At 35.6% G+C, this 17,706-nt stretch overlaps 1 protein-coding gene across 1 annotated transcript; it reads left to right on the top strand.

The window, feature by feature from the left end:
* Window positions 1-13,932: 13,932 nt before the first annotated feature.
* LOC136206622 (uncharacterized) lies at window positions 13,933-14,816 on the top strand. The gene is made up of 3 exons (XM_065997761.1): window positions 13,933-14,130; window positions 14,214-14,319; window positions 14,403-14,816. Exons 1-3 carry the CDS (start codon window positions 14,092-14,094, stop codon window positions 14,537-14,539), a joined length of 282 nt encoding a protein of 93 aa, XP_065853833.1. The 5' UTR covers window positions 13,933-14,091; the 3' UTR covers window positions 14,540-14,816.
* Window positions 14,817-17,706: the final 2,890 nt, after the last annotated feature.

The raw sequence follows: 17,706 nt of genomic DNA, 5'->3' as shown, positions 1-17,706 counted from the left end.
GACAAAGATTCAAAGCATTAAAACAATTGAAGAAACAAAACTATTATATTAATCAAAGATGGAGAACATTGTCACGAAGTTACAATAAGCCTAAGATTCATAGCATGTATCATAGGATAAACAAGTTATAAAAGAAGAAAAATCCCTTTCAGGGAACCTGTCAACCAATGCAGGCGTCTTCCTAGGACTTAAGGATGGAGCTCGAGCAATCCTCGGTGAATGGAGCTTTGGAGGCGTCTTCAATGGAGGTTTGAAGGTTTTTGGAGGAGGTGGAGAGGATTTCTCGAGGTGGAAGATAAGAAAATTACAAAAACAAAAGATATTTAATTTACAATTGGAAATTCCTATTTATAGCCGCGTCTCGGGCCTCGTTTTGACCTAATTTCGTGTCCTTGTTGGTGTTGGAAGACGTGGGGCCGAACGTGGCTTTGTGGGGGCGGAATTGGTCTTTTTGACCAATTCCCGCAGGTCTGCTCGCCGAGCAGGAAAGGCTGCTCGCCGAGCAGGATTGCGACGAGCAGCCCCTGCTCGGCGAGCAGGCGCCTGGTGCCCTGCTCGGCGAGCAGGCTCCTGCTCACCGAGCAGGCCTCTGGCGGCCTGCTCGGCGAGCAGAAATGGCCCGGGGGGCCCTGCTCACCGAGCGTTTTCGCCCGAAGCACGCTCGATCCGTACCGGATGACTTCCAAACCCTTTTTCGTCTGAACTTACACCTGCACATGCATAAAAACTCCAGAAAACATTAGTCCAAAAGCCGAATTGATCCGTCAATCGCTTATTTTGAGCAAACGCTTCGTTTGGTGCGACTTTTGACGGACTAATTAGCTTCAAAAGATAACGGAATTCTATTATGCGTGTTATTTCGGCCGTATTTGCCTAAATTGATCACAAAACGAGCCTAAACGACAAAAAGTAAATAGAATGCTTCCAATTTCTAACTAACTCACACAAAAGCATTTAAATGCGAGAATTGCTCGCTCATTAGCCAAATAAACCTAAAAACCGTCCTAAAACCGTACCCAAAGATAGGGGTTTTTGACCCCTATCAGTTATCTGGTAACTTCTCAATGAAAGACCTTGGTGAAGCAGCCTATATACTTGGTATAAAGATCTACAGAGATAGATCGCGTAGACTGCTTGGTCTTTCACAGGCTACATACATTGAAAAGGTGCTAAATCGGTTTAGCATGCTTGAATCGAAACGAGGTAACTTACCCATGGTACATGGAGTAAAGTTAAACAATCATCAATGTCCTAAAACTGATGATGACAAACGACGCATGGCTGTAGTCCCGTACGCCAGCGCGATCGGTTCGATTATGTATGCTATGCTATGCACTAGACCCGACGTAGCGTTCGCGTTATCTATAACGAGTCATTACCAAGGGAATCCGGGAGACGAGCATTGGATTGCCGTCAAAAACATTCTTAAGTACTTGAGAAGAACTAAAGATATGTTTCTAGTGTACGGAGAAGGAGATCTGAAAATACAAGGATTTTCAGACGCTAGTCATCTCACAGATGAGAATGATTTTAAATCCCAATTAGGATACCTGTTTATCCTAAATGGGGGCGCGGTCAGTTGGAAAAGTTCCAAGTAGGGAAGCGTAGCTTTCTCTACGACCGAGTCAGAGTACATCGCTGCTGCGGAAGCAGCAAAGGAAGCAGTTTGGATTAGAAAGTTCATTACAGAACTAGGTGTGGTGCCTGACATTGTCAATCCCATTACTTTGTACTGTGATAACAAGGGAGCCATTGCGCAAGCAAAGGAACCACGGTCTCATAATGCATCCAAGCACTACCTAAAGCGATACCACATCATAAGAGAGATTGTGGCTAGAGGAGATGTGAGAATAGAAAGAGTACCTACAGAGGACAACATTGCAGATCTGTTGACAAAGCCTTTAACCCAGAAAGTACATGATCGTCATTTAACTTCTACTGGGATAAGTTTTAGAAACAATTGGCTTTAGTCCAAGTGGGAGTATGTTGGGGTTTTGTGTCCTATAGTCAATTGTTGCAGGATACAAACTTATTGTAAATGAATTGTTCTTTATATCATTTGTTTTAATGAGATATATGTTTTATAACTATATAAAGGCAATCCCTTTTAAGCACTAAATAAAGTCTAATAAAAGGAAATTCGTAAGTTTGTTTAAAGTGATTATAAAGTGTTCATACAAGCATGAAGTGAGACAAAACTTTATAATAAACTAATAAACTTAAAACCACCCCAAGTCAAGTGATATGTTTAGGATTGATATATCACAGTTGAGACTTGTATGTAACAATGTCTTCTGTCCGACAGAAAGCTGATCTCACAAGCTTCATATATATAGATATCTGGACAGTTACATAGATCCGGTGAAACGTTGTTCATTAGGATTGGGGATCCGACTTGAGATAACAGGATGGGTAGATTCATCCTTGTCAACTGTTCATCTCATTGGTATTAATAGGTATAACTAATCCTCAGACTCAAAGGAATGTTAATTGGTCATCCTGAATTACTGAATGTGAGACTTTAATCATGTGGTCCCACGATCCTTAACAGAGATGACTCTGGGGTGTGAACTGCAAAGGTTGGGTGTCACAGGAAGTAATTTCAGGGTAGTTATACATTGGATTGAGCATTTATCACTCCCGATTAATGGGAGATACATCCAAGGATCGCTTGTGGAAGACTTGACTCTAAACCCTTGCAAGGTGATAGCTTAAGAGTAGAAATACAGATTTCACTTAACCTATCTTTTTGAGTTGACTCGGCCAATAACAAGTAAAACGAACGTCTTGCTATATGTGACTTGACATTACCCATAGTCATAAGATTCAGTTCAAGGATGTAGTTGATAAAGGATCGTATTATACCGTAACTAATACGGAAGGGTTAACGACAGAATCAACCTGTCTTCTTAACGGACTCTGGGGGAATGATTACGGACTTGCCAATAACATACTCTGTACATCATTCCGTTATGCAAGGGATTAAATATAATTCTTGAAGAAATTAATTTAATAGGTTGCATACGGCCAGAAGTAGTAAGGACCTAATGGATCACACATAAGACTTGGAACCAAAAGAGAGATGGATATGATTAATAGATGGAAGCCCAATTAAGCCCAGTAAGGCCCAAATACAAGGAGGGGGCCGAAATTTATATGTATTAGTAAGGAATTAATTTTATTCCATTAATCCTAATTAGATTAGGATTATGAATTAAATTAATTAAGAGATAATTTAATTAGGAGTTTTAATTAGATTAATATTCTCCTATCATTATCCAATTAGGTTATTTATTATTATCCTAAATATATTAGATATATAATGAGATAATAATTACGAATCCTTTTCCGAATTGGATTCCTATTAAGTAACCTATTCCTATCTAACTAGGGTTTAGATACAAGCTAATATATATACCCCTCCCCCTAAGGAATTTCGACTAAGCCTATATCCCTCCCCTTAAGTGATTTTCGAAATTGCTTAATTAAGAGAGAAAAAGAATTCTATTCCCCAAGTTCGTGGACAAGAATTAATTCGGCATTCCATCGATTGATTAATCTTATTCATCCCTCTTTCTCTTTGATCTTGTGTTGGTTTATTAGAGGCAATCTATTTTGGTTGCATCTCATAAGGGTTGATTTCATCTTAGCCTCACCGTATTAAACTTTGTGGTTGGAATCTCGGAGAAGAATTATGGGCGCTTCTTTAACAACGGTAGATTGTTCATCGAAAGGTATTCCTTCTTATCCCTCTTTATATGAAATAACGATTAACAGATCCTATGGTTAAAAGGAAATAGGCTAAAATTTTTATATTTCCGCTGCTATACCTTATCCTTAATTTCCTACACAGGTGTCCACCCACTACTCTCCACCACCAAAAACACAGAAAAAGAGGAAACCCCCGCCGTCTAGGAAACCGGCTCCAATTAGGAAATCACGGCGACTTGCTCCTCCTCCCCCTCCTCCTCCAAAGAGGACCATCTCCATTGAACTCACCGAGTCAAGCTCTACGGACTCTATAGCAACTGATTCCAGCTCACATAATGCCTCATTCGAGCAAGCGGAATCGGAGGATTCAGACACTCACAGCGATCCACCCGAACAGGCCGCAGCTTCCGCAGCTCCCACTTGCTCCACCCGACCAAAGAAAATGACTAGGGCCCGCTTGGAGAAAGGACCACAACGATCCAAACCCGTCGTCATCGACACCGAGATGACTTTCGATTCATCGGCGCACCAACAGAGGTACAATTCTTTGAAACTTAAGACTTTTATTGCGGGTCGTTGGTTGCATGAGCCCACTTTAGTTGCTCTGAATATTAGGTCTGATATGCATGATTTAATGGATAACATTGGCTAGAAGCCATTTTTGCTGCTCAATTATCCTGTTTATAACTGTTTGATGCATGAGTTCTTTACCACATTCACTGTAGATAAGAAGAAAATGAAGAAATCGCAGTCCTCATGCATTCAATTTCAATTATGTGATAGAGTACATAACCTGTCTGTAGCTGAGTTTAATGTAGCGATGGGCCTGTTTGATAGAGAATTTTGCTATACTGATGCATATTCTACCATGCTTTGTGATTATCCTACTGAGTTTAATGCCGTGAGCGTCTACTCTGAGTTAACTGGTTTAGCTCACACTGTTTTTAGCCCCTCAAAGTCTAAGGCCAATTTAATTTTGAGTGAACCTTTACGTTTTATGCATCGATTTTTGGCTATTAACTACTCAGCTAGGAATGAGGACCCAACTGTTGTGTCAAAGCAAGAATTATTTTTCCTATGGTGCATGGTAACTGAAAGAAAAGTCAATTTAGGCTATTGGCTAGCCTTAAAATTTTCTGAAATGATGAAAAAGGTAGCTAAATTTCACTTAGGGCACATCATCACTTGCTTAGCTGTTAACCTATGTGCGCTTGATGTGGATGAATGCCCTTTACATGTTGCTTGTCGTATGCTACCTTTTGACTTGCAATTGTTAAAAGCCATGAAGCTAATCCGGACCGAGGAAGGAGGTTCTATTTCTTTTATCCCTGCAGGAGACTTACCCCCACACGAAGGACAGATTCCCAGGAAATTTGCGTCTTCAGCCGCACCTCCTCCAGAACAGGGACAAACTTCAGCTCCCAACCAGCAACCTGATGACCCAGCTGAGCAACTAGTCTCCTTGGCCACCGTTGTTGGCACTATGGCAGAGACCATTCAAAAAATTTACCAGAACTAGGCAGCCTACTTCAAGGAAGTTGGATTCACTCCTCCGCATCCCTTCGCCCCTTGATTCAGTTGTTTCTCTCCTGCACAAGGCAGTTCTTCTTACACTTTCTCCACTTCATTTTCATTGATGCCCTTAGTTCTTCATTATTCCATTTTCTACATCGAGACGATGCATCTTAATAGTGGGGGAGGGACAATTGAGTCTTACTGGAAGGGTTTGCTAGTCATTAGGAGTCTCATTTTGTTTTTTGTTTTTTTGTCCTTTACTGAGTCTTGTGAATTTTATGTGCTAAACTTGTGCAGATTTTTTGTTTTTGACTAAGTGTAAGGTGCCCACCAAATTTTGTGCATAAACAGAGTATTGACTAAGTGCGAGGTGGGAACTCAAATGCATGTTCCTAAGTGTCTCTGTCGTCCCTATTCTACACTTGGAATTGTTGACAACCGAAGCTAGTTTAGTACAGCACCCCCTTGTTTTATGAAAATTCACAACCTTTGGTTTGAAAAGGCCGAGGATGAGTAGATAACCCATCATGCCTTGTTTAAATTGTTTAATAGCTTATGAAGTCTTTCAACCCGGACTTGAAAAACGTTTTGAAACCTGTACCACCACTTTTACCCCAATTTATGGAAAGTTTTTGAGCCAAATTGCCAGAGCAAAAACATTACACTTTGCTCTATTTTTTTTAGTGTTGTCCAATTCTAGTTTGGAATTCTAGAACTTGCCATGTTATGCATTTCGAGACCACATTGTTGAATACAAGTATTAAACATGATAAAGGCAGTATGTTTTCTTTCTTTCAGCCACCCCAAATAAACTTTGAACCCTTAGTCTTGCCCAAGACTAACGAAAATAACTGCACCAGCCCTTAGTTAGCCACATTTGAGCCTTTCCCCCATTCTTGACACACCCCTTGTTCGTGTCCCTTGGCCAGGGACTTACTAGCCATCTGAGTCTGTACATTCTCTCATTCATCTTGGTGTTTTATTTATCTTAGTGTTTAGTTGTTGCTTCGAGCAATCTCCACATTCAAATTAACCACAAGTTCATCGAAGTACGAGGATTCAAATGAATGATCCTTTAGATATATATGTGGTTGTGCTTCAAAGATGTCTAAATGGACATTAGCAAAAAAAAAAATCAGAGGTAGTTTTAGTTTGTCCAGTTCAGTTTGTTTATAGTCAATTAAGTCTGCCTCACTCATGTCTGAGAATTGCGAGTAATTCGTATATATTTGTGTTTTGGTTTTCACTTTTGGCCATTTCCATTTTCGTCAATCACCCTTTTCGTTTCCTTTCCAAACCTTACCCCAAGCCAACATTACACCCTGTTTTAAGTCCTTTTGATTTAGTGTCTTGAATTCATGCTAAGTGGTGGAGATTTGATATATTGGCAAGCTTATGGTAATTTCATTCTAGAATTGTGAATTGAGTGATTCCCGAAAATAAATCATTGCCCAAACACTTGAGCGACATGAGTGAAATCCAGCGAGGGTGGTACGTTTTTCAAACTGTTTTTCAATAAAGGTTGACTACTTTATTCCTTATCATACATAAAGCAAGCATGTTTGGGATAACAAAAGTCCCTTTCTACTTGAGTCGATGGTTTGTGATCTTCATAACGCTAGGGGGATTGGAAAAATTAGTAAGTACGTCTCATTTGAAAAGGGGGAATATCGACTTAAACATAGACATGCTTAGGGACAAGCATTTGGCAAGTGTGAGGTAATTTGATAAATGTCCAAAACGATAGGTTTATTATGTTCATTTTGTGAATAATCCGTTCTTAATTGTGTCGTTTTAGGACCTTTTCACTTGTTTTGTTGCATAAGTGATTTCAGGGATCAAATTGGAGAAAAGAAGGCTTGGAAGGCTGTTTTGGACCTTTTTCACTCAAAGTTCAGCTTTGCGGACGTGACTGGCTTAGTCTTGCCCAAGACTAAGAGGGTCGACTTATTCAGATCGCCAAGTCAGCAGAATCAGAAACTAACTTATCTCCACAGTTTCAACAACATGTTTTGAACGAAGGAAATCCCTGAAATCAAGGAAGGAACTCAAGAGATGGAAGATTCTTAAATCAACACTATAAAAGAAACCCACCATTGCTTTTGGGAGGAGACTTTTTCGAATTGATAGTTTCATTTTCCTTGTTAGGGTTTTTTTGTAAGCTTTTGGCACAATTTCTAATTCTCATTTTACATTGATCATTTTTACCTTTGTAAGCTATCATAGTCGATTCATGGCTATGAGTAGCTAATTTCCTTTTATCGATTAAGGGATTAATCAAAGGCTAGTATTATTTTCAATTGTGAGATTGTCATTCTTAATTTCAGTAATCTAATTTCATGACCCGTTTACATGTTTATCAATCTATGAAATTAGACCTTCAATGAAAGTTTAATCTTTAGTTCAGCCGGACTTCGGGTTTCTCATCCATTGAAACAACGTTAGGCCGTAGGATTTGTAATCATCTGAAATCCTAACTATTACCAAGCGTATGAACATGTAATTTGGTTTGAATCGGAATCACTAAGAATTCGGTTAACTTAGGTTGGGTCCTTCTAATTCCTAATGCTTTTGACAGATTAAATTCTAAGTGCTAAGCTAGAACTGTCTGTCGAATAGGAGCTTATCTTTAGGCGCTCTAGGATCTGCTTTACAATTCAGGAAGGATTAGGTCGGGAATGAATAAGGAACGACTATAACTGACTCGGGTCATGTTAATTATGATATTTTCACACTTTCAATGATCAAAAAGGAAATAATTATCGAGCATGCGGTTATCCCTTGATCGGTATTTTTGCCATATAAGAGTAACATATTTTAATTGCAATCCAACTTTACAAAGTTCATCTCAAGATAATCAACCAAACAATCATTCACCCCCATTTACTTTCATTTATATTTAGTTATCATACGAAACAATCAGTATTAATCCCTAGGGTACGATCTTTACTTACCATTTCTGCAAATCAGTAGTCGGTCAGTAACTAAATATTTATTTGGTGGATTCGACACCCATCAAAAGGTTAGCACCTACAAAGCTAGGTTAGTAGCGAAAGGATATCGTCAGAAACAAGGAATTGATTATGACGAAACTTTCTCTCTTGTGGCTATGTCCAAATCAATCAGAATAATGCTCACTATTGCCGCTCACTACGATTACGAGATTTGGCAAATGGATGTGAAAACAGCTTTCCTAAATGGAAACCTGCTTGAGGATGTATATATGATGCAACCTGAAGGTTTCATATCAAAGGATGCAAACAAGGTTTACAAACTTCAGAGGTCCATTTATGGACTCAAGCAAACATCAAGAAGCTGGAACAAGCGTTTTGACGAAACCATAAAACAATTTGGTTTCGAACAAAATTGCGAGGAAGCTTGCATTTACAAGAAAGCAAGTGGGAGCTCAGTTGCATTTCTGATATTATATGTGGACGATATATTATTAATGGGAAATGACATAGCTCTACTACAGTCGGTAAAGGTATGGTTATCAGGTAACTTCTCCATAAAAGACCTTGGTGAAGCAGCTTATATACTTGGTATAAAGATCTACAAAGATAGATCAAGAAGATTGCTTGGTCTTTCATAGGCTACATACATCGAAAATGTGCTAAAGCGGTTTAGCATGCTTGAATCGAAACGAGGTAACTTACCCATGATACATGGAGTAAAGTTAAACAATCATCAATGTCCTAAAACTGAAGATGATAAGAAGCGCATGGCTGTAGTCCCGTACGCCAGCGAAATCGGTTCGATTATGTATGATATGCTTTGCACTAGACCTAACGTAGCGTTCGCATTAAGTATAACGAGTCGTTACCAGGGTAATCCGGGAGACGAGCACTGGAATGCCATCAAGAACATTCTTAAGTACTTGAGAAGGACTAAAGACATGTCCTAGTGTACGGAGAAGGGGATCTGAAAATAGAAGGATTTTCAATGCCAGTCATCTCACAGATGAGAACGATTTTAAATCCCAATCAGGATACCTGTTTATCTTGAATGGGGGCGCGGTCAGCTAGAAGAGTTCCAATCAAGGAAGTGTAGCTTTCTCTACGACCGAGTCAGAGTATATCGCTACTGCGGAAGTAGCAAAGGAAGCGGTTTGGATTAAGAAGTTCATTACTGAACTTGGTGTGGTGCTTGACATTGTAAATCCCATTACACTGTACTGTGATAACAATGGAGCCATTGCGCAAGAAAAGGAACCACGATCTCATAATGCATCCAAGCATTACCTGAAGCGATACCACATTGTAAGAGAAATTATGGCAAGAGGAGATGTGAGAATAGAAAGAGTACCTACTGAGGACAACGTTGCAGATCCATTGACAAAGCCCTTAACCCAAAAAGTACATGACTGTCATCTAACTTCTACTGGGATAAGTTGTAGAAACAATTGGCTTTAGTCCAAGTGGGAGTATGTTGGGGTTTAGTGTCGTATAGACAATTGTTCTAGGATACAAACTTAATGTAAATGAAGTGTTCTTTATATCATTTGTTTTAATGAGATATGTTTTCATAACTATATAAAGGCAATCCCTTTTAAGAACTAAATAAATTCTAATAAAAGGAAATCCATAAGTTTGTTTAAAGTGATTATAAAGTGTTCATACAAGCATGAAGTGAGACGAAACTTTATAATAAACTAATAAACTTAAAACCACCCCAAGTCAAGTAATATGTTTAGGATTGACATATCACTGCTGAGATTTGCATGTAACAATGTCTTCTGTCGAGACAGAAAGCTGATCTCACAAGCTTCATATATACAGATATCTGGACAGTTACGTGGATCCAATGAAAAGGAGTTCATTAGGATTGGGGACCCGACTTGAGATAACAGGATGGGTAGATTCATCCTTGTCACTTGTTCATCTCATTGGTATTAATAGGTATAAGTAATCCTCAGACTCAAAGGAATGTTAATTAGTAATTCTGGATTACGGAATGTGACGCTTTGATCCTGTTGTAACACGATCTATAACAGAGATGACTCTAGGGTGTGAGCGGCAGACGTTGGGTATCACAGGAAGTAATTGCATGATAGTTATACATTGGATTGAGCATTTATCACTCCCGATAAATGGGAGATACGTCCATGGATCGCTTGTGGAAGACTTGACTCTAAATCCTTGCAAGGTGATAACTTAAGACTTGAAATACAGATTTCACTTAACCTATCTAATTGGAGTTGACTCGGCCTGTACAAGTAAAACAAACATCTCGCTATATGTGACTTGACATTATCCATAGTCATAAGATTCAGTTCAAGGATGTAGTTGATAAAGGATCGAATTATACTGTAACTAATACGGAAAGGTCAACGACAGAATCAACCTGTCTTCTTATAGCTCTGGGGGAATGTTTCGGATTTGCTAATCACATTTTGCGTACTCATTCCGTTATGCAAAGATTAAATATAATTTTGTGAAAATTAATTTAATAGTTGTGTACGGGTAGAAGCAATAAGAACCTAATGGGTCACACATAAGACTTGGAACCCAAAAGAGAAACGGATATTAATTAATTGATGGAAGCCCAACTGAGTCCGCTAAGGCCCAGTACATGGGGTGGGGCGATTTTATGTATATATAATACATAAACATTTAGTTTGATTTTAAACAATTCTAATTAGATTATAATTGTGAATTAAATTAATTAAAGGATAAATAAGTTAGGAGTTTTAATGAGATTAAATTGCACCTATTATTATCCTATAAGGTTACTATTATTATCTTTATATTTAAGATATAATTATAGATAATAAATAAGAATTATATTCCGAATTAAATTCTTATTCAGTAACCTAATTCTATCTAACTAGGGTTTAGATACAAGAGAATATAAATACCCCCCATGTGTAATTTTCGAAATACACAGACTAAGCCGGGAGAGAGAATTTTCGACCCACACCATAAGGACGAGATTATCCACCGTTCCCTTCCGTTCAATTGATTACATCTCTTTTCTCTTTATCCTTGATCTTGTGTTGATTAATTAGAGACAATCTATTTTGGTTGTTATATACGGTTGAATTCTAACTTGGTCTTCAATTGTTTGTTTTGTGTTTGGGAACTCGAAGTAAGAGTTGTGGGCACTTCGTTTACAACGGTAGATAGAACTTCTAAAAGGTATTTCTTTCTATCCCTCTTTATATGAAATAACGATTAACGGATCTTGGGTTAGTGGAAATAGGTTAAATTTTTTATATTTCCGCTGCCAAACGTTAGCCTATTTTCCTTCATCCTCATCATTCGTCCCAACATCCATACGGTTAGGAAGAGGTAGTCGCTCGATCAATGTAAACAGTTGTGTAAAGGGCATGAGACAAAGGACAAAGTGCATCGCCTAGTACACTAGAGATTTGAAGGTCGCAAACCCAATGAAACTAGGACACCTGACAGAACGCTTGCTACATATGGGGCACCACCTGACGACGTCACAGTCTGAACCTGGTAGAGCCAATTGAAGACCGACACTTGTCCGATGATTCATTAGGCCACATTCTCAGAATGACAAAGAGTATCATTGGTAGCCCTATATAGAAAAGGTATATGACTCAGATGAGGTACACGAACACATATATTATCAATACTCTCGATTATATCTTTGGCTTTTCTTCAATCTTTACTAACTTAAGCATCAGACCGGATTCATCGTACGCCAACCTCTCTTCAATATGATGTTATTTTTATCTTGGATTAAAGAAAAAATGATCTAAAAGACTACTTGAATATAACGATATCACCTATTATCCATATTATTGGAATGGTCACCTATATATCAAATCGATATTATTAGGAAACAGGAAGGAAGAGTTGAATCTCTTATATATTATTATTATTAAATTGCAAAATATCTAGTGAGTGAGTCCTACGTATATACTATATGACAGTATTTCATTATTTGTTTATTTATAAAATTTAGGAACTTAATTATGATATAGAAAAAAAATGGATCAGCATATTTATTTGTTTCAGATCATTGAATTCTCAAAATGAATACAAGGTAATATTTAATACATTTATACAAGAAAACTATAAATATGAATCATCTTAGATTCACCATTATCAAAAAGATAGAATACAGACTAAAATATTATTTTGAATCTGTCTGTGCAGTAATGGATTTGAATCATGTTTAATATCTTAGCTATTAACTACAAAATAAATAATTAATATTAATAATTTAAGTTGAACTTAAATTATTCATAGGTAAATAATTAAATACTAAAATTTAATTATTATTTTTTATAAGAGTTGAAGTGTTTAATATTTTAATTTAAATTACTTATCAAATAAGATTTAAGTATTAAAATATCGTTATGTGTCCAGAGATAATATAATGTGAAACTTCGAATCAAATTGGATGAAATTTCACCAATTATGATTTGTGATCAAATAATATATCAAATGCTAAATAGTAAAAATTTGGATAGATCGATAATCAAATAGTGGTTTAACCCATTTTATAGCAGAGTTAATTTTTTTTTTTTAAGTATTAATTTAACTTTAACATATAAAATAGGATCAATTTAGTCTTAATTTTTATAAAATGATACAACTATAGTTATAGGAAGGAATTTGACACTTTAGGGTCCGTTTGGTATGACGTAATGCAATGTAATATAATGTAATCAAACTTGTAGTATAATCAACCTTGTAATGTAATGTAATGGAATAGTGATTCCATTACCATGTTTGGTTGACAAACTAAAAACATGATAAACCTTATTTATCGTTATAATATTTATATTTGCTTAGTTAAATGTAATCATAAAATTTTATTTATACAATTAAAATCATCGAAAAACATGCAAACATGAAAAATGAGAGAAACGAAAAAATAGAAAACACGAAAAATATGAAAAAATGCAATAAAAAAGACGAAAAACAAAAAAAAAATCGTGCTGGGCAATATTTTGTCACGTTTTTCGATTTTTTCGTTTTTCGAGTTTTCGAGTTTTCACGTTTTTTTTCGTTTTTATGTTTTTCTAGTTTTTTGTTTTATCGTTTAATAAAAATTGTGTATAATAAGTATTAATAATAAAAATGCAAGAGTTAGTCGTAATGGAGATTTATGTCTATTATTTATGTAATGCTCATTATATGAATTTGTAAAGAAAACTTGAGTGATGTATTTGTGATTCCATTACGACAAAAATAATATGACCCATCCAAACATATTAATGAGCCTCCATCATAATGGCATTCCATTACGACGCTCATTACGGCGTACCAAACGGAACCTTAATGTTTATATTATAATATTAATTTAACCTTACATTTCGTTACTTAGTGATATAATCCCACTAATTCATAAATATTGAAATTAAAATGGTGTTATTGTTTACCTTAATGCTAAATTAAGGGTCAATTTGTGACAATAATTAACAAATAAGATTAATTAAAATTGACCTATAATTTGGAAAAACATGGGAAAAAGGAAGTGGAGCCGAGTAATCACGTGGAGGGTGACATGATTGCCACGTAAGAGACAAAGAAAGGCTGCTGATTAATGCATATAAAATCTTCTCTAATCCCCTCCCCTCCAATCACGTTTGATTTCCCACGTGGGAGATTGGACCCCACAATTTTCATATGATGTCACACCGTCCTTGTCTAACTTTTATTATTATAATAGTATATATTATCATTCAAATATCAAAATTTAATTTTGTTACTTTTATTTTATCAACTTCTTCTTCTTCCCCCTCCCCTCATATATTTATTTCTCTATCACACTCACTCTCATTTTGGCTTTTCTTGATCTCTTCAACTTTCTTCTTTCTTTCTTTCTTTCTTTCTTTCTTTCTTCTTTCTTCTTTCTTGAATCCTCATATCATATTTATATATAGAGATGGCTGATTCTTCTTCTTCTGCTTCATATATTCATCTGGTGATTATATATATAATTTATGATTCTTCTTATTTGTATAATAAAATCATGATCAGGTGATGATAAGTGCATGTGGTGTGCAGGTGCACCATCTGATTGAAGAGTGCATAGTATTTAATATGAGCAAAGAAGAGTGCATGGAAGCTCTTTCTAAGAATGCTAATATCAATCCTGTCATCACTTCTACAGGTATGTGACTGTAAATATTTATATAATTTCTTTAATTCTCTGGAAATTAATTAATTAATTAATTATTATATGTTTGTTTGCAGTATGGAAAGAACTGGAGAAGGAGAATAAGGAGTTTTTTGAAGAATACTGTAAAAAGAAGAACAGATCGGTAAATGAAAAAGAGGCAAAACAGAAGATTCACAGTGTCATTTCATCTGAAGATTCTTCCAGCAGTTAATTTCCTGTAATTCACTTGGGTTATTTACCCTTTCTGGTATTTTTTTATTTTTATGGTTAGTTAGGCTTTTAGATTGAAGGAGAGCACATAAGTCAAAACTTTCTCAGCAAATCTTGTCATTTCTATGTACAAGATTCCACTCACACCTTATTTAATGGGAACTTGTCTAATCACGGACTCATTATGTAATATTCCTACTAGTGTCATATACTCCTCCAAAACGACGTCATTTGTATATATATTTATCTTTTATCAATAATTTGCATCACTTTCTTAATTGATTGACTTAACTTGAGGTATATTCATTCAAGGTTGAAAAGAAAAAGTAGGCACGGTCCGATTATAAGACACGGAATTTTAGTGTTTGGATTTATCTTAATAGGTAATATGTCATTTTTTGGTTAACACACAAATTTTTTAGATTGGGTTAGTCGACACAATTGTTATATTCTCTCGTGTTTTTATATGTCATTTTATTAATAAAGATAATGCAATTATAATTATTACTTGCAAAGATGATTCGAAACTCCTAAATTGTAGTAATAAACATACTACATGACTCCTAACATGGTATTAGCAGTATTAGGGCCCGTTTGTTTTACCTACTGTTTGCTGTTGTTGTTTGCTGTTTACTGTTACGATTTGCTGTTTGCTGTTACGGTTTGTTGCTGCTGTTTGCTATTGATGTTACGGTTTGCTGTTTGCTTTTGGAAAAAGCTGCTTTTCCAAAAAGCAGAGATTCTCTGCTTTTGTAAAAGGCTGCTTTTCGGGTATAAAAGGCAAACAGGAGACCATTAACCAAACACCCAATGCTGCTTTTCAATTGTAAAAGGCAAACATGATGTCACTAACCAAACACCTAAAACTCTCCCTTTTGAAGTGAAAAGGCAAAAGGAGCCTGAAAAGGAGCAACCAAACACCCCCTTAATATAGTAATGTAAAAATGACAAAATATTTAAAAATAACACTGTATATTCTTATACTTTTAAAATTTATTATTAATATATATGCATAACAATCTTACATGTAACACGCAAATACGATAGAAAATCGACACTAATCCGAACAGGTTAACATGATTGTTACATGAAAGTTTTTTGGTTGGGTTGAATAGGTTAACACGATTGTTACATGAAAGTTTTTTGGTTGGGTTTGAGTTTAGATCCGGAAATGATACGACACGAACACGATTCGAACATAATAATTGACAGGTTTAATATTAATCCATAAATATATCACATTTATGGGTTGGATTAATATACATTAACCCGCCAATAAATTGATTAAATTTGAGAATTTCCTACTTTTAGAAAAATTTAAGTAATTTTTTTTTATTTGAATTTGAATTCAAGTTGAAAGGAACTTTGTGTTGAAAGGAACTTTGAAAGAGCCAAAAACTCTCCAAGCATTTGTTTTCTTTCCTTTTGGAGTTTGATTGGATGAGAGTTGATGGGGGGTTAGAAAAGGAATGGTTAGTACGGGGATCCAACCCTGTTTGGGAGAATAAAAACTTAGAAGGGTAAACGGTTTAGAAAGGTTGATTTTATTATAATTAAAATTTCAAACCTATAGATAAGATCCAATCATAATTTTTAGGCTTGATATATTATTTGCTCCCTGAACTTGTCCAAAATAGTTGATTGGCCTCCTGAACTTTCAAAGTGTCTCGATAGCCATCTGAACTTGTATAAAATGTTCAGTTAGCCCCCTGAACTTGCATAAAATGTAATCAATTAATCATTTGGTCGTAAAAAAGTAAGTCAAATTTGGAAGATATATTACACGTGCCTTAAAATGTTATTACATACTTCACAAAATAGATTAAAACATGTTAAAAAAGAATTTCTTACTTATTCAACTATAAAACATTTTCTTCTCTAATATTATAATCGCATACTCCAATCTTGGTCGTTTTACTTTTTTAAATGCGTGCAACATATCTTCCGTATTTAACTTACATTTTTACAACCGAGTGCTTAATTGATTACATTTTATGCAAGTTCAGAGGGCTAACTGGACGTTTTATACAAGTTCAGGGGGTTATCGAGACACTTTGAAAGTTCAGGGGGCCAATAAACTATTTTGGAAAGTTCAGGGGTAAATGATATATTAAGCCTAATTTTTATATTAAACTCTGACATATCTCACACGTAAATGCTCTATGGACTTGAGGCGTGTCTAACACAAGCCTATACCATATCATAAAACCAATTGAACTAAAAACTCAAGTTGATAGTTAAGACTCAATCATAGATTTTATATTAATCTCCAACACTCTTACCGTGCAGAAACTCATTGAGTTGATTGCAATAAAAAAAAAAGAATGAAAACCACAATTGATCCACGAACTAAGAGCATGTTTCAGAGAGTAGAGAGAGGGAAAAGGAGATTGCATAGCTTTCTCTTAATTTATTATTAAGGTTAGGTCAGGGCCGTCTTAAGCATTTTTCGGATCCTATGCTAAAAAATTGAGCTTAATTATTGAAAAATAAATAAATACTTTCATATAACAATACCGTTTTTATAAAATGTAATACCAAAATATTTTTAACTTGATTATTTACAACAGTTAACAAAGCATATTCAATGCTTCAGAAGATGGAAAAGCAACGCCAAAATGTTAACAACATCAATGCTATTATGATCGAGAAACTGGGGATTGCTAATGGAGCCAATATAAGAGGAGAAAAGCAGAAAATTGCCAAAGAATATATGTTCTATAATCATTGTAAAAAATCATGACATTTGAAAGAAACTTGTTTCACGTTAAAAGGGTGTCTAGAGTGGTTTAAAACTAAGAAGAGTGGAATCAATAAGGGTTCTAGGTATCATGTTAATGAAGTTCAAGAAGGAGAAAGTGTTGAAACTAATCAAGATCCACAATAGTCACAACAATAATTTTTCCACATTTTTATACAGAAAGAATTTCAGAAGTTCTTGAACAACAGAACTATAAATGATTTGATTTGTTTCACAGGATTTGCAGGTAATGTCATTGATTATGAAAATTTAATTTGTTTAGATATTGATGACTGGATTATAGATTCAGGAGTCAGTTCACATATGTGTTCATAAAATGTTAGTTTTTTTGCAACTTTTAAGTTGTCAACACCTTAAAAGGTTTTTTTTTACCAAATGGTAGTATCAGGATAATAACTGAAAAGGGT

The sequence above is a fragment of the Euphorbia lathyris genome, chromosome 9 (assembly GCF_963576675.1).
Source record: "Euphorbia lathyris chromosome 9, ddEupLath1.1, whole genome shotgun sequence".
In the NCBI taxonomy this organism is placed as follows: Eukaryota; Viridiplantae; Streptophyta; class Magnoliopsida; order Malpighiales; family Euphorbiaceae; genus Euphorbia; species Euphorbia lathyris.
This window is presented reverse-complemented; position numbering and strand designations above follow the sequence as displayed.